Genomic DNA, 19,319 nt, shown 5'->3' with positions numbered 1-19,319 from the left:
CCATGGGCCCGCGATCGGTGGGCACCGATCGCGGGCAGCGGGCCCGATGCCCGCGCACTACTTGTCCTTCCGCCGCCCCGCAGTATCCATTCGCGGGGCGGCTGAGGGGCAACCCGGCCCGCGCATGCGCGGGTTTCGCGCAAAAACGCGATGACGTCACCCGCGCATGCGCGGGTTGGAGTCTTCCAAACTGCGCATGCGCGGCTGACGTCATATGACGCGTCAGCCGGCGCTAACTCCGGCAAGCAGGCTTAACGATTTTCGTTAAGCCCGTCTTGCCGGAGCCTAAGGCGTCGGGCTGCTAGCCCCGACCGGGGACCAGAATCGGTCCCCGGTCGGGAAGGGGCGCGCTGCCGTAAAACCCGCCCGGGTTTTACGGCAGCTTTACGATTTCTCCCGTTTTGGGAGAATCGCGCCCACAGTGTGGAACTTCAAAAAGGACAAAGACAAATTGGTGGAGTGGGGCAGCATCATGTGGAGAAGGGTGCGGTAATTCATTTGATCGGAAGAACATGGAGAGGCAATATAAAATAAGGAGTAAAATTCTTAAAGGAGTGCAGGATCAGAGGGACCTGGGTGTATATTTGCAGAGATCACTGAAGATGGCAGGACAGGTGAAGATAGCAGTTAATACAGCTTCTAGTATTATGGACCTTACTAATAGGGACATAGAGTACAGCAGCAAGGAGGTTATGCTGAAATTCCCCAAGACGTTGGTTAGACCTCAGCTGGAATATTGAGTACCGTTCTGGGTGCCACACCATAGGAAGGTTGTGAATGCATCGGAGGGAGTGCAGAAGTGATTTACAAGAATGGCTCCAGGGATGAGACACTTCAGTTTTTAAAAAAATAATTTTTATTCAAATTTTTCAACAACAAATTTTCTCCCAACAATAAAATAAACAAGGCATATAAAGAAACAGAAAGAAAAGTACCTCCCCCCAAATACAAAGCAATAAATTAATAACAAAAAAGAAAGTAACAGACATATAGTTGCAAAAACAAACCCCCTTATCAGATCCACAACCCCCCCCCCCCCCCCCCCCCCCCCCCGGTTGCTGCTGAGATTGACCACCCTCTAACACTCCGTCAGGAAATCAAGAAAAGGCTGCCACCGCCGGAAGAACCCTTGTACCGACCCCCTCAGGGCAAACTTGACCCTCTCCAGTTTGATGAACGCGGCCATGTCGTTAACCCAGGATTCCGGGCTCAGGGGCTTTGCGTCCCTCCACTGTAAAAGAATCCTACGCCGGGCTACTAGAGACGCAAAGGCCAGAATACCGGCCTCTCTGGCCTCCTGCACTCCTGGCTCCAATGCTACCCCAAAGATAGCGAGGCCCCCAGCCCAGTTCCACCCTGGACCCGACCACCTTGGACAATGTCCCCACCACCCCCTTCCAGAACCCCTCCAACGCCGGACACGCCCAAAACATGTGGGTGTGGTTCGCTGGGCCTCCCGAACACCTCCCACACCTGTCCTCTCCCCCAAAGAACCGGCTCAGCCTGGCCCCAGTCATGTGCGCCCTATGCAGCACCTTCAGCTGAATTAAGCTAAGCCGTGCACAAGAAGAGGATGAATTCACCCTCCCCAGGGCGGAGAAACTTCAGTTATGAGGGTAGATTGGAGAGGTTGTGACTGTTCACCTCGGAGGCTAAGGGGAGATTTGGGTAGACAGGTTGAAATTCATGGCAAAAGGATCAAGAACGAGAGGGACACAGATTAAAAGTGATTTGCGAAAGAAGCAAATGTGGTGTGAGGAAAAAAAAACATTTTCACACACAATTGTTTGGGGACTGGAGTGCACAGCCTAGATATGTGGTGGAAGCAGGTTCAATCGAGGCATTCTGGAGGGCATTAGATGATTACTTGAATATGAATAGAAAAAATGGGCGGGAATCTCCAACGACCGATGCCAAAATTGGCAAACGTGATTGGGCAGAGATTCGGTTCTGACTCCGGAATCGCAGCGGACGATAGCGGCGCCAGTGTATAGAACGCACATACAGTAAACACTCTTTGCGTATCATTAGTGGGCCTGAACCGGTATTCTCCGGGGCCTCCACGAGTTACCACCTCCAATGGGCCAAATTCCCGACGGCGTGATTCACTTGTGCTTTTACAAATTTGGCGTTGTGTCTAATGAGGGAGAGAGAGGAGGTAGGACACGGAGAGGTGTGACCGTGGACTTCCGGGACAGACACTGGCCGGGGTGGGGAGGGCCGGAGGGGGTGACAGGAATGGGTCGTGTGGCTGGGGTGACCCCCCACAGGACTGGGGAAGTGTCCAAGCACGACCGCCCTTGCCATGGCTTACAAGGCAACCACCTTGCTGCCCACCCCACTGACCACCCGCCTTGCCCCCGGCTCTGCCATGTGACATCGGTCGATTGGGTGCCCTCATCCCTTCCCCCCCTCCCCCCCCCCCCCCCCCCACCCCCCACCCCGCAGTCCAGCTCCCACCCTCTGGCACACCCCTCCCCCACCCACCGGTGGGGAATCATACAGCACACTCAAGGGCAATGCCCACTGTAACCCCTGCCGGGGCTGGGGCTGCGTAGCTTTACCGCTGGCAAAGTGCCAGCTGACAATACCCCTGGCATCAGAGACAGGTGCGAGGGCCAGAGGCCTCCACAGTGCCGGGCACCGACGGGGCCAGGGGTGCAGGAATGGGGGAGGACATGAGAGGGCAGGTTCCGCAGTGCCAACCGGGGGCACCATGTAGCCCTTTGGAACTGGTTGGGCATGGGTACACACCATGCTAACATGCCGGCCTTTCACCCCCTGCAGACAATCGATATTGGAATTCAACCAGTAATGGTGACCTTGCTCCTGGTCGTCACAGCCCTGGGGAAGCCCTGCGGCTGTACGAGTTGGAGCTGCTCGAGGTGGAGGAAGCTGCAGCAGCGTAGCGCACAGCAGCGGAGTATGCCCCAGAGGGACAGGAGGCAGCCGTCCAGGATGGAGAATCAACCGTCCAACAGGCCAAGGAGGAGGAGGTAACAAGGAGATACCGCATGTGGCCACGGCTGCACCGGCAGCTTCTGTCATTCAAGGACCGCCGGACCAGACATGACATCGAAGACTCCGGCTGAGTAGGGAGACAGTGCGTCATATTTGTCAGATAATGGTGCACCTGGCACCGTGGGGGAATGAGGGAGGTCACCCGTTCCTGATGACCGTCAAGGTGATGTTCGCCCTGAACCTTTATGCCACGGTCCCCTTCCATCCATCCATTTCAGTGTGGACTGAGCCCATCAGGATGCCCGGGCAGTGGGGTTCGCCATCATCGCCGACATGCCCAGGGTCCGGGGGTGATCGACGGGATGCATGATGCCCTCGAGCAGCTGCAGATGGCAGGCTGCTCTACACAAACCGAAAGGGGTACCACTCGATAAACCTGCAGCTGATATGTGACCATCTGATGCGCATCTGGCAAGTCTGCACCCAATACCCGGGCAGTGTCCACACCGCCTTCATCCTGGCTCACTCCACGATCCTTGACATGTTAGAGACGCCCCCACCCGCTGTGGGGGGGTTGGCTCCTGGGCGACAGGGATTATCCGCTGTGGTTATGGCTGATGACACCTATCCGGAGACTGCAGACCGACGCAGAGACCCACTAAAATGACGTCCATGCCACAACCAGGGGTGTGATCGAATGGTGCTTCGGCATCTTGAAGATGTGGTTCAGGTGCCTGGACCGCTCTGGAGGTGCCCTCCAGTATGACGGTGAGAGGGTTGCCCACAAAGTGGCGGCCTGCTGCGTCCTCCACAACATTGTGCAGAAGAGGGGTGATGTGCTGGAGGAGGATGAAGGCCAAGCCTCCTCTTATGAGGAGGATGCGGGGGAAGGGGCGGATGGACAAGACATGGGGCCCAGGCAGGCACAGGAGGCCGCACGACGTGTGCACCAGGGCCAACGCACACGGGATGCTCTGATCACCTCCAGGTTCACCGACTGGGGGGAAGGTGTCAACACCTAGTCTCAGGAATGGAGAATATAGCCTAATGCGTGCAGGTAGGGGGAAAAGGCAGGGGAATGGCACTAAATCACAATGCTAATTTGGAGAGCCCATGCAGACACGATGGGTCAAATGCCCTCTCTCTGCACCATAGCAATTTTATGATTCTGTGTGTCTGGAGGATGGTTAAACCTCGGCCTTAAAAGATTTAAAAGTACAAATTCACAACGCATTCAGTTGACCGGAACATTCACATACCCGTCAAATTATTTCACAAAAGTGCAATTTATCAGCAGTGATAGCATGCCATGATCCAGAGATTACACCAAGATTTTGTAATGTTCCTGACCCTAACACTACACTCAGGTGCAGCCCTAACCTTCCCAGCAGATATAGAGCAGCAGATATAGAGTCAGCCTGCTGACTGCTACGTCCTGATGCCTTGGTGAACTTGACAGACTTCCTCTGGGTGGCCCGAAGCCTGATAAGGGTCTCCTGCTCAGGGGCAGAAGCACCCTTGGCGGCCCGCACTGCTGGAGTGGGTGTGGGCACAGGCAGAGTGGATCATCAGCGGCTGCACACCTTGAGGTGTCCTGTGAGGAGGCGCCAGGGGGGTGTCCGTCTGACATTCATCCTGCGCATGGGTGACCAAGGGCCCCGGCCTGACTTCTACTGGAAATGGTGCATCCGGAGGGAGGTCAAGGTGCCTCACTGCCATGTCGTCTGCATCTTGATGATGGGTTCTGCAGTTTGGAGAGATGTTAGTGAGATTGTTCTGGGAGATTGAGCATGGCGCAAGCCATCTCAATTCCAGCACATTTCTGGCAGAACCATTTTCATAATTGAGAAAAATGAAATTAAAATCGCTTATTGTCACGAGTAGGCTTCAAATGAAGTTACTGTGAGAAGCCCCTAGTCGCCACATTCTGGCGCCTGTTCGGGGAGGCTGGTACGGGAATCGAACCGTGCTGCTGGCCTGCTTGGTCTGCTTTCAAAGCCAGCGATTTAGCGCTGTGCTAAACAGCCCCTTAATTGTCAGTATACAAATATTTTATATCGAACAATACAGTTGTAAAGGAAATGTATTATTTTGTCTTAATTCCTCTGGATTTTTATTCCAAAAATGTGGAAAATGTTACCTTCAGGGATATAATATCGAAGGTCACCAGGTTTCCTTAGGTCTCGTAATATACAGTCACTGTGAATGTTAATTGATATCCCCACAAAATATAGCACAGCACCTAAAATATATGAGACAAACACGGTTCATTTATCATGAAACAGGAACAAATGTGTTTTCACTCTTAAAAATAAGTCATTTATCAACATGGGAGATCAAATTAAGTCAATTTCCTGTTCTGTCGTGCAGAAACATCAGACAAGGTGAATTCTATCATCCATTCATGTGAGCCTGTGACCTTAGAAGTGCCTTGATTGAAGCAAAACAAATCTGGTTTTGTCAAACAGTTGTTTAACAATTGCAAAGACGGCACAGAAAAGGTGACATGGAGCGTACTTGTAAAGCAAATATCCACATGCACAATGGCCTAGAAAAAGCTGTCACAGCTCAAAAGCTGCCAACTCCCAAACAAACTGACAATGTGTGAAAACTAATAATTACACTGAAATTGCAGCTGGACAACAGTCTTTAACTGAGTTTTAACTTTTGCCAAGATTTCTTCATTCATATTGGAGGAAATAAAGTACAGGACAGGAGTAATTCTTCCAGGTCCCACTCCTCCTACCTGCCCTTCTGTCCCTCTCCTACCATCTCCTCCAAGGTCATAGAGGCACTGGGTGTATTTAATGGAGGTAAATAGGGATTCTGCCTGCCAACTGGAAAGCAGGCAATTGCTCCATGTCTCCTATTTTCAGGAAGGTCTATGAAGCTAATTGTTAGTCAGGCACTTTACTGGGCAGCAGTGGGCATCATTCCCCAGGATTAAGGACCCCGGGCACAGGAGGTCACATCCATTGAGAACAGCAGGCCAATCAGAGGCCAGCATCTCCTCATTGCTTGACAGCATCACTAGAGTGGCAGTGGCCACTGCCCACATGGGGCGCAGGATTGCGGAGTAGGCCTGGCCAGCGGTGCATGTTGGCAGGATGGGTTGCAAGACGAGGCTATCAGAGAGTGTGCAAGGTTGTTAGCAGCAAAGGCAGGGGGGATGGCTGTCAACAGCCCCTCCCTCACACCCCACCCCACCAGGCCAGATTCCTCGATCAGGCACTGAGTGCCTTTGAACAAAGAAACCCCCAGAAGCCCAAAATCAAGCCCAAAATGGTTTAGTTTATTGGGTTCCCACATGGCGAGTCCCCCACAGCTGGGTAAATATCAGTGAAGACAGGATGAGGTTTTTAAGCAGGCATTAATTGACCCAGAAGGGAAGGGGGAGAGGAGTAGAGCATTAGTCATTGGGGACTCCATAGTCAGGAGGACAGATAGGAGATTCTGTGGGAACGAGAGAGACTCACGGTTGGTGCATTACCTCCCAGGTGCCAGGGTCCATGATGTCTTGGACCGTGTTTTCGGGATCCTTAAGGGGGAGGGGGAGCAGCCCCAAGTCGTGGTCTACATAGGCACCAACGACATAGGTAGGAAAAGAGATGGGGATGTAAGGCAGGTATTCAGGGAGCTAGGGTGGAAACTTACAGAGTTTGTTGAATCTCTGGGTTGTTACCCGTGCCACGTGCTAGCGAGACAAGGAATAGGGAGAGAACAGTTGAACACGTGGCTACAGGGATGGTGCAGGACGGAGGGATTCAGATACCTGGATAATTGGGGCTCATTCTGGGGTAGGTGTGACCTCTACAAACGGGATGGTCTACACATGAACCAGAAGGGTATCAATATCCTGGGGGGGAAATTTGCTAATGCTCTTTGGGAGTGTTTAAATGAAAAATGAAAATGAAATTGCTTATTGTCACAAGTAGGCTTCAAATGAAGTTACTGTGAAAAGCCCCTAGTCGCCACATTCCGGCGCCTGTTTGGGGAGGCTGGTACAGGAATTGAACTGTGCTGCTGGCCTGCCTTGGTCTGCTTTCAAAGCCAGCGATTTAGCCCAGTGTGCTAAACCAGCTCCTACTAATTCAGCAGGGGGATAGGAACCTGAATTGTAGCTCCAGTGCTCAGGAGGTTGAGAGTAGTGAGGTCATGAGTAAGGTTTCAAAGTTGCAGGAGTGTACCGGCAGGCAGGAAGGTGGTTTGAAGTGTGTCTACTTCAACACCAGGAGCATCCGGAATAAGGTGGGTGAACTTGCAGCATGGGTTGGTAGCTGGGACTTCGATGTTGTGGCCATTTTGGAGACATGGATAGAGCAGGGACAGGAATGGTTGTTGCAGGTTCCGGGGTTTAGATGTTTCAGTAAGCTCAGGGAAGGTGGTAAAAGAGGGGTGGGTGTGGCATTGTTAGTCAAGGACAGTATTACGGTGGCAGAAAGGACGTCTGATGAGGACACGTCTACTGAGGTAGTATGGACTGAGGTTAGAAACAGGAAAGGAGAGGTCACCCTGTTGGGAGTTTTCTATAGGCCTCTGAAAAGTTCCAGAGATGGCGAGGAAAGGATGGCAAAGATGATTCTGGATAGGAGCGAAAATAGCAGGGTAGTTGTTATGGAGGACTTTAACTTTCCAAATATTGACTGGAAACGCTATAGTTCGAGTACTTTAGATGGGTCAGTTTTTGTCCAATGTGTGCAGGAGGGTTTCCTGACACAGTATCTAGATAGGCCAATAAGAGGCGAGGCCACATTGGATTTGCTACTGGGTAATGAACCAGGCCAGGTTTTAGATTTGGAGGTAGGTGAGCACTTTGGTGATAGTGACCACAATTCGGTTATGTTTACTTTAGCGATGGAAAGGGATAGGTATATACAGCAGGGCAAGAGTTATAGCTGGGGGAAAGGCAACTATGATACGATTAGGCAAGACTTAGGATGCATAAGATGGGAAAGGAAACTGCAGGGATGGGTACAATTGAAATGTGGAGCTTATTCAAGGAACAGCTACTGCGTGTCCTTGATAAGTATGTACCTGTCAGACAGGGAGGAAGTGATCGAGCGAGGGAACCGTGGTTTACTAAAGTAGCTGAATCACTTGTCAAGAGGAAGAAGGAACCTTATGTAAAGATGAAACATGAAGGTTCAGTTAGGGCGCTTGAGAGTTACAAGTTAGCTAGGAAGGACCTAAAGAGAGAGCTAAGAAGAGCCAGGTGGGGACATGAGAAGTCCTTAGCAGGTAGGATCAAGGAAAACCCTAAAGTTTTCTATAGGTATGTCAGGAATAAAAGAATGACTAGGGTAAGAGTAGGGCAAGTCAAGGACAATAGTGGGAAGTTGTGCGTGGAGTGCGAGGAGATAGGAGAGGCGCTAAATTAATATTTTTCATCAGTATTCACACAGGAAAAAGATAATGTTGTCGAGGAGAATACTGAGATACAGGCTACTAGAATAGACGGGTTTGAGGTTCATAAGGAGGAGGTGTTAGCTATTCTGGAAAGTGTGTAAATAGATAAGTCCCATGGGCCGGATGGGATTTATTCTAGGATTCTCTGGGAAGCTAGGGAGGAGATTGCAGAGCCTTTGGCTTTGATCTTTATGTCGTCATTGTCTACAGGGATAGTGCCAGAAGACTGGAGGATAGCAAATGTTGTCCCCTTGTTCAAGAAGGGAATAGAGACAACCCCGGTAACTATAGACCAGTGAGCCTTACTTCTGTTGTGGGCAAAGTCTTGGAAAGGATTATAAGAGATAGGATTTATAATCATCTAGCAAGGAATAATTTGATTAGAGATAGTCAACACGGTTTTGTGAAGGGTAGGTTGTGCCTCACAAACCTTATTGAGTTCTTTGAAAAGGTGGCCAAACAGGTGGATGAGGGTAAAGCAGTTGATAAAGCATTTGATAAGATTCCTCACTGTAGGGGGAAAATACGGAGGCATGGTATTGAGGGTGACTTAGTGGTTTGGATCAGAAATTGGCTAGCTGTAAGAAGACAGAGGGTTGTGGTTCATAGGAAGTGGAGCCTGGAGTTCAGTTATAGTGGTGTACCACAAGGATCTGTTTTGGGGCCACTGCTGCTTGTTACTTTTATAAATGACCTGGAGAAGGACATAGAAGGATGGGTATGTAAATTTGCAGATGACACTAAAGTCGGTGGAGTTGTGGACAGTGCGGAATGATGTTGCAGGTTACAGAGGGACATAGATAAGCTGCAGAGCTGGGCTGAGAAGTGGCAAATGGAATTTTATGCAGAAAAGTGTGAGGTGATTCATTTTGGAAGGAGTAACAGGAATACAGAGTACTGGGCTAATGGTAAGATTCTTGATAGTGTGGATGAGCAGAGAGATCTCGGTGTCCATGTACACAGATCCCTGAAAGTTGCAACCCAGGTTGAGAGGGTTGTTAAGAGTGTGTACGGTGTGTTAGCTTTTATTGGTAGACGGATTGACTTTCGAAGCCATAAGGTCATGTTGCAGCTGTACAAAACTCTGGTGCGGCCGCATTTGGAGTATTGCGTGCAGTTCTGGTCGCCGCATTATAGGAAGGATGTGGAAGCATTGGAAAGGGTGCAGAGGAGATTTACCAGGATGTTGCCTGGTATGGAGGGAAGATCTTATGAGGAAAGGCTGAGAGATTTGAGGCTGTTTTCGTTGGAGAGAAAAAGGTTAAGAGGTGACTTAATTGAGGCATACAAGATGATCAGAGGATTAGGTAGGGTGGACAGTGAGAGCCTTTTTCCTCGGATGGCGATGGCTAGCACGAGGGGACATAACTTTAAATTGAGGGGTGATAGATATAGGACAGATGTCAGAGGTAGGTTCTTTACTCAGAGAGTAGTAAGGGTGTGGAATGCCCTGCCTGCAACAGTAGTGGACTCGCCAACATTAAGGGCATTTAAATGGTCATTGGAGAAACATATGGATGATAATGGAATAGTGTAGATGGGCTTTAGATTGGTTTCACAGGTTGACGTAACATCGAGGGCCGAAGGGCCTGTACTGCACTGTAATGTTCTATTCTATTGTATTAGTGGCAGAGCGAGACCACACAGACTTAATCGGGGCAGAGATGGGAAGGCAGTGTGTTCCCACCAACCACTCTCCTGCCAGATTAAATGTCCACACCCCCAAACTTGCCAAGTCCACTACTATTTGTTCCAAAGTATTGAATGTGCCCTCCTCAACCTTATCAATTTTAATCTTGGCACTCCCCGTCATTCCTCACTCTTTCTGTAAGGACAATTGTGCCAATTTCAATTCAGGAAACTTGTCAAATCTTAGTCTGTGACCCGTGGCATCATGGTCTCATTGGTCAATAGGGTGGTCCCAATGATTTTTTGCCAACATTATGAACATTCTCACCCTGCAATCTGCGGTCCCCAAAAAGCAGCACTCATGTTAAAATTTGAGACCAATGTATAGATCAGATTGTGAACACAATTGGGGTGCAAGGGACTTTAAGGTGGGATCCATTACATAGATGAAAACTATATTTAGTTTGAGGGATGAAATTTGAGTTCACAAAAGCTATTGTTGGCCACGAGCCACATTATGAGTATCCCTGTCCGAATGCAGAACATTCAAAGGGTCAGGTTTACCTGAGATAAATTGGAAGCCAGTGGTCCAGTTGTCATCATAGCGAGTGCAGTAGACCATGGTATATCCCTGAAGGTAGCCATTCAGGGTACAGAATAAACAACCAGAGAGAACTATTTGCAGAGTTGTGGGGCATCCATTGTTTCTAACTGCATAGATAAATGTCCTTATAAAATAGAATTAATAAAAAACATTATTAAAATATCCTCACAAGAAGCTTGTCTTACAGAAAACACATAAAAGGCACAACATCTGCTGAGGGCAAAAATAAATCTCTCAATGTATACTGAAAAGCAGATGCTGTAGTTTTTGGAAAATCCAAAATAAAGACAGGAAATGCTGCAAATACTCAGCCAGTCAGGCAGTACCTGTGGAGGGAGAAACAGAATTAAATGTTTCAGGTCCATAACATTTCTTTAGAACTGGGAAATGTAATGTTCTCTGCACACACAGATGCCGATGTCTAAGTAGTTGAAGTGATCAGAGAACATACGACTTTGTAATTGAACAAAACCGTTTATTATCTAACTAAAACACTAAAGGGGTTTCCATGATGTCTGCTATGATTACAGTTGGATACTATGGCTAAGTACAAATGATTAACTAGTATTAATTACTATTGACTAAGGAGCTACTCAATATGCGACTGGACTCTATGCCTGCTATCCACGTTCTGCCTCACATGTGTCTGTGTTCCAAGAATGTTCTGTCGCCATGCCACCTGTGGTCGGATGCTAGAATTGTAATCTATATGTACGGGCACAAATGTTTATATACAATTTCGTTATTATATTATATACACAGATGACAGTTCACATATCATCACATTCTCCTCTTTTTCATGATAATTGTTAAATCATTGACATGCGCGTATAAACTATTTACAGATACATGAATCTTAAATCGGTCAAATTGTATGCATGCAAATTTTAAATGTTCATCATTTTAAAAAGTCTGTATCAGGCTTGTACTGTTCAAGGATTTCGTCTTTCAGGTTGCCTTCGATGCGTAGGGTGATCTTTGTCTTGAACTTGTGGTGTTTAAATGTCTTGCTGGCTTTTGCTGCCAGCCCAACATCCCGATTAGGTTTTGAAGGGAATGATTCCGTTTTATTTGGCTTCAGGGATTTCCTTGCTATGTCAGGTCTCACCGTTGTGCTGTTCAGTATTGGCTGGTATCCATGTGCTGCAGGGATATTGGCTGCTGTCCAAGTGCTGCAAGGGAAGTCATTTCAGCGTTTTGCTGCTTTACGATTAGCTGATAGCTGAGCAATTTGGCGAATTCAAAGAAATTGTCGTCTTGATCGTAAAACCGCTGGGCTGGTTGTAGGGCCTCACATACTGTCGCGCCTGGCAGTGATCTCCTATTTGCCTCTACAACCGCAAATTCCACCAAATATGATTGTTCGTTAACCTCTACTTGGAGAGTGCATTTTCCAAGCGTCTTAATTTGTGTGCCGTGGTAACCTGGGTGAGACTGCATCATTGTCTGGCTGAATGTGTGGCTGACTGCACATCTTCTTGAGGTCTGCCTTGTTTATTAAATTTGCTCTGGCACCAGTGTCCATTTTGTTGAATGTCCTGGTTTGATTTATCATTTGCTGAATTGTCCAATAGTCTACCTGCCCTGTTCCCATCGTTCTGTGTCTTCTTCGACGATATCAATGAAGAATGAATATTCGTCGTCATCTGTTGCACGGGTGTGTTCATCTTGCCTTCTCCGGCAGCCATTTTGCAATGTAGAAGTGTTGTTTCTTGTTTAATTTACGTAGTTGATGCTCCTCGGCACCTGTGTTCATTCACCTGTATGGCAGTGGCATTGCTGGGCAACATGGTTGCACTTTGAGCATCTGGCACACGTTTTGCCGTATGCAGGCCATTTAAGCAGGCTGTGAGTTCTGCTGCACCTCGAACACAGAGTGGTGTGTTCTGTTATGGTCTAAAATGGCCACACATATGCTGACCACCTTGGTTGTTTTGCTGTGACACAGTCAAGATGGCGTTTGTCTTGTTTTTTTCGTTTCACGTCACCTCCCTGTGTTTAAGGTTCCATGAGTTGTTGCAAAGCAGCTTCACTGGCCTTGCAGATCCGTATTGCATCGGATAAAGTCAAATCATGTTCGTGCAGCAATTGTTCACGTAACGTGTCGCTTTTAAGTCCATAAACAATTTGGTCCTTAATCAATGAATCCTGCAGGTCTACAAAATTGCAGGAATGCACTTTAAGATGCAAGTCTCTTACAAAAGAGTCAAATGCTTCGCCCGACTTTTGTAATCGAATACATATTGCTCAAACATTACTTTGTTCTTCGGATGGCAGTAGTCAAACTGGAATGTGTTATATAAGTTAATTACCTGGGGACCAACTACAGTCATCAGTAGGGCTATTTTCCTTTTATCTGATGCCTCCTGGAGACCCTGGGCCTCCACGTAAAAAGTAAATTCCTGCTTAAAAGCACACCAGTTGGCGTCTACCTTACCAGTCGTGAGAAATGGGCCGTGAGTCCTGAATACTTCCATTCACGCTTCACCTGGTCGTCTCAAGTTTCACAGCCGATTTCTTTCTAGTCGAGCCTCCGATTGGCCTTTTTGATTTTTCTTGCCGTATTTAGTTTTTCCTAACTGCACTCATTTGACACTCCACACCTGGTACCATGTAATGTTCTCTGTATGCACGGATGCCGATGTCTTAGTGGTTGTAGTGATCAGAGAACATACGGCTTTGTAAATGAACAAACCCGTTTATTATCTAACTAAAACACTAAAGGGTTTCTATGATGTTTACTATGATTACAGTTGGATACTATGGCTAAATACAAATAACTATAGTTAACTAGTATTAATTACTGTTGACTAAAGAGCTACTCGATATGCGACTGGACTTTACGCGTGCTATCCACGTTCTGCCTCACATGTGTCTGTGTTCCAGTAACATTCTCATGTTGCCACGCACCTGTGGTCGGATGCTCAAGTTGTAATCTATACATACGGGCACTAATGTTTACATAAAGTTTTGTTATTATATTATATACACAAATGATAGTTCATATATCATCAGAGGAAAAGTTAGAAATGTAATAGGTTTTGAGCAAGGGATGGGTAGGCAAAGGACGAAGGAAAGATCTGTGACAGGGTGAAAGACAGTAGAGCTTGAATGACAGAAGTGAAATCTTTCACAGCCAAAGTATAGTGATGGAGCAAGAGAAGCAGCAAAGAAAAAATAGATGTGTTTCTTCTCTTGCCCCCGTCATCATTCCATTTTAGTAAGACTAAAGGATCTGATTTCTGTGGACCTTTAAGAATGGTGGGTAGGATCAGTATACTCTCACTTAAATCATTATTCATTACCACACATACATGTACCATGCCAGGTTACTCGCTGAGATACCCACACTTCTTACCTCCCTCAACCTCTGCACTGAGTAACATCTCATCCTCAGTGATTTCAACATCCATTTCATCATACCCTCTCTCTGATGAGTTCACTGCCCTCTCTCGTCCTCTTTTAATCTTGTCCTCCACATAAGCTTCCATATTTCTGACCTTGACATGACCTTTCTGCTCTCAATGTGCTAATCACAATAAGGCCATTTCTGATTACTTCCTTGTGTTCTTCTCCATGCATATCCCCTCCCCAACCCTTCTTTTGTGTCCATCCCCACAAAAATCTCTTTTACAAATCACATACAATTGCACTTTTAAAATCCCCACCTTTGTCACCCAATCCCTATTTAAAACCATTGATCTCTCTCACCCTGATCATCCTCCCTCATAAGAACCTTATCCATGCTCCTTTAATACAGATCCACTTGAATGTTTATGGCAAACAACCAGTTTAGCCATTCATTGTCAGATGTTACTGGACCACATAAAGCACTATTGGGAGCTGCTTCTGTTTGCAAAAAAACTGCATACTAATCCAGGGTTATTGTGGAATGCAATGGTAACCTCGGACTTCTTTTCTTTACTTCAGACTATCTTAAACCCCTATGTCCTGCCTCCTCCACCCTCACCTCTGACAGCAAGTGATAGGAGCTTATGGACTTAAATGTCACTTCAACTGATTCCTTCCCTTCCTCTAGCCTACCAAAGTTCCTCTTTGGATGCTTGCTTCCCCAGACCTAAATTCACATCCCTTCTGCTCCCTTGACCCCATTTACACTGAACTGCTGACCATACATCTTCCTTTTCAAGTTCCCATAGCTGATATTGTTAATAGTTCTCTCTCCACGGGTACCATCTCCTTTCTCCTTCATGTTTGCTGCCATCACCTTAAGGTGGGGTGCAGCGGGGTGTTGGAGTCGGGGGAGGTTAAGGATTTGTGGTTTCTGTTTATGTTGATGTTTTGGTCTTCTGATATTTTAATGTATATATATATACATATATATTAAAAAGCCCTGAGTAAAAATATTAATAAAAAATCTTAACTATCTTTCCTTAGCCTTCTCAACCTGTCTGCATCCTTTAACACCATTACCCTTCAATGCCTCTCTACCATTGGCAGCTGGATGGGACTGTACTCACCTTGTTCCATTCTTATCTATCCAGTCATGGGCAGAGAATCACTCAAAAAGGCTTCTCTTCCCACTTGTACAATGTCCACCAATGATCTATCCGGGCTCCCTCCTGTTTCTCACCTCCATGCTGCATGATCATCCAAAAGAACACCAGGCTCCACATTTACAATGACCCAGCTCTATTTAGCTCATTACCACTACTCTTGATTCTTCCACTGTCCCTAAATTGTCAGACCCTGTTAGGACAGAATTTTTCAGATAGCACCCAAATAGTTGGCAGGGAATGCATCCCCACCAGTCACAGCATCCACATAGCCATTTAATGCTCCAAGCGTTAATTGGCTAGAGATGGGACTTCCACCCTCACTGGAGGATGTTAGGGACCTCTGTAATATCAACGAAAGAGCTGTGAAGAGCTGCATTCAACGAGAGATAGAAAGCTGTATCTACTTAGCATCCAACTTGATTAAAATACAGCATTGTTACGGATGCCTGATCAGCTCTCAATAGTGGCTAAGACACTGGATCAGAGCCCCAACTTTTTCCTGTTTTAAGACAGTGTGGAAAAGTCGATTAGTTCCCCTGCCAAAATCAAAAGCTTTGCTTTCAATTTCCTTCGTAAATCCTCCCGAGTGATTTCCTCCAGGACATCTTTTGTAACTGCAAGGGCCATCTCCAGACACTCTCCGTTCAATATTTCAAACCTGCAAAGTTGTAATCGATCCACACACACTCACTATCTTTAAGTTCAATAACCCAAGCCAAACAAGGAATTATATGTAAGAATATTTTGGTCACGAGTCCCCTGTTTGTTACGGACACCTGATCAGCTCTCAACAGTGTCCAAGAGACTGGTCCATAGCCGCAACCACTTTCTGTTTACAGGCGGTGTGGAAAAATCGATTTGTTCCAGGAGTGATAATATAAGAAATAGGGCTTTCTTATTTTATAAACAAACTTTGTTAAAACAAAAGAAAATCAATATTTAAACTTTTAAACTCTAATACCAACAGATTACATCTTGTTTCATAACCTTAACACACTAGTTCCTAATAAACAGCACTTTACCAGGGCGGCATTGTTTCGAGGACCCAGGTTCGATCCCGGCCCAGGGTCACTGTCCGTGTGGAATTTGTACATTCTGCCAGTGTCTGCGTGGGTCTCACCCCCCCAACCCAAAGGTAGGTGGATTGGCCATGCCAAAATTGCCCCTCAATTGGGAAAAATGTAAAAAAATAAAAAGATAAACAGCAGTTGACCAGAACACGCATCTCTCATGCCACCTACACAGACAAAGGAAATACTTGCATTTCCGAAGCAATTTTTCTTTTGCCAGGGACATTTGTTCAGAACCTTTTTCTATAGACTGCCTTGGTGGCAACTTTCATGATCTCTCTCGGTCGATTTCCAAAGCCTTCTTCTGGTGTTCAAAACAGGATTCTTTTTCTCTCTCTAAGCTCCACCCAACCATTCAAACAAAGTTCCTCTGGGGTTTCCAGACTTGAACCTATCATTGTTATCCTGGATGTTTGTTTGTCCACTCCCAAAGAACAGAACCAAGCTATTGATAAGCAACTAACCTCCCACTGACAGACAAAGAGGCCATCAGACTCTGTAATACGCTAATGGCTGGTCAGACATGTGTCCCAAAGGACAGTGGATCTGGGGCATCCTGTGTATTCCCACTAACGAGTTTAAATCCGACTGGGACACTGTAAATCGGCCAGGTGTGGGCGTATCCCTCTAACTCCGTGCTAGCAGTGTTTTTTTTCAATCTGGTTAACCCCTAAATTGCCTGCGACACCTTTGATCTAATTTCTGGTCCCAAGTTCCTAATATCTGCCTTGCAAACCAACATTTCCATCAGTCCATCTCCCTCCACAGGCGTGTTGTCTTCGGTAGGTGTAGAGGGTTATTCATAGCTGTCACATGGCTCTGGAAACTCCACTTGAGGAACCCGTCACTGTAATCATGAGGAAGGGATACCAGTCGCTAAATGTCCTGATTGACCATGATCTCTAGCTGACAATTCAGCTTTGGGGGAAAGGCGTACAGTAGATTTTGAAGAAAATTTTAAAAACAGGAGCGGCTGTGGGACATAAGGCCCCTTGAGCCCATAGCTGATCTTCTAGCTCCATTTTCCCACCCTATCCTCATATCTTTTGCTTCCCTTAGTAACCATAATCTCAGCCTTGAACATACTCAATGACGGAGCATCCACAGCAACCTGGGGTAGAGAATTCCAAAGATTCACAACCTTCTGTGTGAAGAAACCTTGCCTCATTTCAGTCCCAAATGGCCACTGTCTTTTATTGAGACCATAATCCCTATTATAACCAGTGGAAAGAGCCTGTCAGTATCTAGTGGCCTTTGTTTTTCATGATTCTACCATCCTTGATTTATGTGCAGATGTTGGAAATTACTCTTTATTACACCCTACAGTGTTTCTGTAAACTATAATTGACAAACAAACATTCAAACCAGGAGCAGAGAGTAGGCCATTCAGCCCCTCAAACCTGCCCCGCCATTCAGTAAGATCATGGCTGATCTGATTGTGGCCTCAACTCCACATTCCTGCCGACCCTGATACCCTAGTCAAGAATCTATCTACCTCTTCCTTAGAAATATTCCAAGGCCCTGCCCCCACCACTCTTTTGGGAAGAGCATTCCACGGACTCTTGACCGCCTGAAAGAAATCATGGGCTGGATTCTCCGTTGGATGACGTCAAAATCGCGAAACATGATTTGGAGAAGAATAGGTTCTGTCAACAAAATCATGGCAGGGGCCGATTTGTCGGAAAATTGCAATTCTCCGTCACCTGACGGGAGGATAGGCTGAGTGGCCGGGGTGACCTCCCATGGGACTGGGGCGCTGTACAGTACAGGCTGGCATTGCCGCGGGCTGCACGGTAGCCATCATGCTGTGCAGCCCACTGACCTTAGCCCCTGGTTCTGCAGAGTGACACCAGCTGTATGGGTGATCCCCAACCCTCTGCCATACCCTGCCCCACATGGGTGCCAACTGCTGGCAGCCCACCCAGGGCAACACCCACAGCAGACCTTACGGGAGCATCGGCCGGAGGTCCTGGAGCATACCGTTGGCAAGGGCAGTACCCCTGGCAGCAGGGACTGGCACCAGGGCCAGAGGTCCCCCACAGTGACGGCCACTGATGGGGCCAGGGGTCCGGAGCTGGGGGTGGGGGAAGGGGGTGGGACATGCGGAGGCAGACTGCAGTGCCAACCAGGTACACTATATAGCCTGGTGGACCTGGTTGGACCTGGAGGTACGCACCATGCTAACATGTTGACCTTTCACCCTCTACAGACAATGGATTTTGGAATTCGACCAGCAATGGTGGCCTCCCTGCTGGCCGCTGCAGCCTTGGGGGATGCCCTGTAGCCGTGCGAGCTGGAAATGCTTGAGGAGGAGGAAGCTGCAGCAGCGGAGCATGCAGCAGCGGAGCCTGCCCCAGAGGAACAGGAGCCGGCTACCCAACAGGCCAAGGAGGCGGAGGTGCCAAGGAGGCACCACGTGAAGCCTCGTGGGTGGCCTGGGCTCCCCCCCTCCCGAACATTCCCACCATCATCATCCCAGTGATTAGATAGGATCATGTGATGGAATACCCAGCTTGCATGCAGGGATCACCCAGTGGAAAGTGATACCATGGGCAGGAGTTAGATGTTGTCAAACGATGCGGAATACAAGAGCGCATCGCAGAGCGGGTTGTCATCACCCTCCATCCCATTGACCAGACCCGCTGTTACTGCCAACCCTGGGCCCACACCCCGTAGTGAGGCAGGAAAGTATTACAGAGGGGATTGCAGGGAGGGCATGGGGGGGGGTGTGTTGTGGTGGGATATGGTGTCCGTGCCCCTAGCCTCTTCCCCTCCCCCTAGTGCTGCAGTGTTCCTCCCCTGCAGGAGTCCCTGGCACAGGCCCCAATACCTCCTCCTCCCTTGGGGTGCCTGATTGCCCCTGGGCTAGTCCATGGGATGGGGATGTGGGTGGAGCTATCCCCCGCCACCTGGCACTGACAGTCCTGGAGGCCCGCTCTGGCCTCGCCCAGGGTCTGTATGCTGGAGGCCATGGAGCATAGGGAGTGGACCATCTCTATCTGGGACTGTGCCATATCATCCATTGACTATGCCGCCAAAAGTCTGAGTGTGTGTCACATCAGCCAGTGACTGTCATCTCCCTCTGGGACTGTGCTACCTCCCTCTGTCTGCTCCACTTTGGCCAGCGTC

The 19,319-nt window shown here is 47.9% G+C and overlaps 1 protein-coding gene across 1 annotated transcript in view; it reads right to left on the bottom strand.

Moving 5' to 3' along the window:
• The window catches only part of LOC119964880 (3-oxo-5-alpha-steroid 4-dehydrogenase 2-like), a 62,122-nt gene that overhangs the window by 17,014 nt on the left and 25,789 nt on the right, over nt 1-19,319 (bottom strand). Inside the window, exons 3-4 of the mRNA XM_038794997.1 lie at nt 10,561-10,724; nt 5,102-5,203 (exon numbers count right to left, since the gene is read on the bottom strand). Coding sequence (XP_038650925.1) covers nt 5,102-5,203; nt 10,561-10,724 — 266 coding nt within the window. The remainder of the gene's footprint in view (nt 1-5,101; nt 5,204-10,560; nt 10,725-19,319) is intronic.

The sequence above is a fragment of the Scyliorhinus canicula genome, chromosome 1 (genome assembly GCF_902713615.1).
Source record: "Scyliorhinus canicula chromosome 1, sScyCan1.1, whole genome shotgun sequence".
Lineage (NCBI taxonomy): Eukaryota > Metazoa > Chordata > Chondrichthyes > Carcharhiniformes > Scyliorhinidae > Scyliorhinus > Scyliorhinus canicula.
Note: the sequence above shows the minus strand (reverse complement) of the source record. Positions and strands in the feature narration are given on the sequence as shown.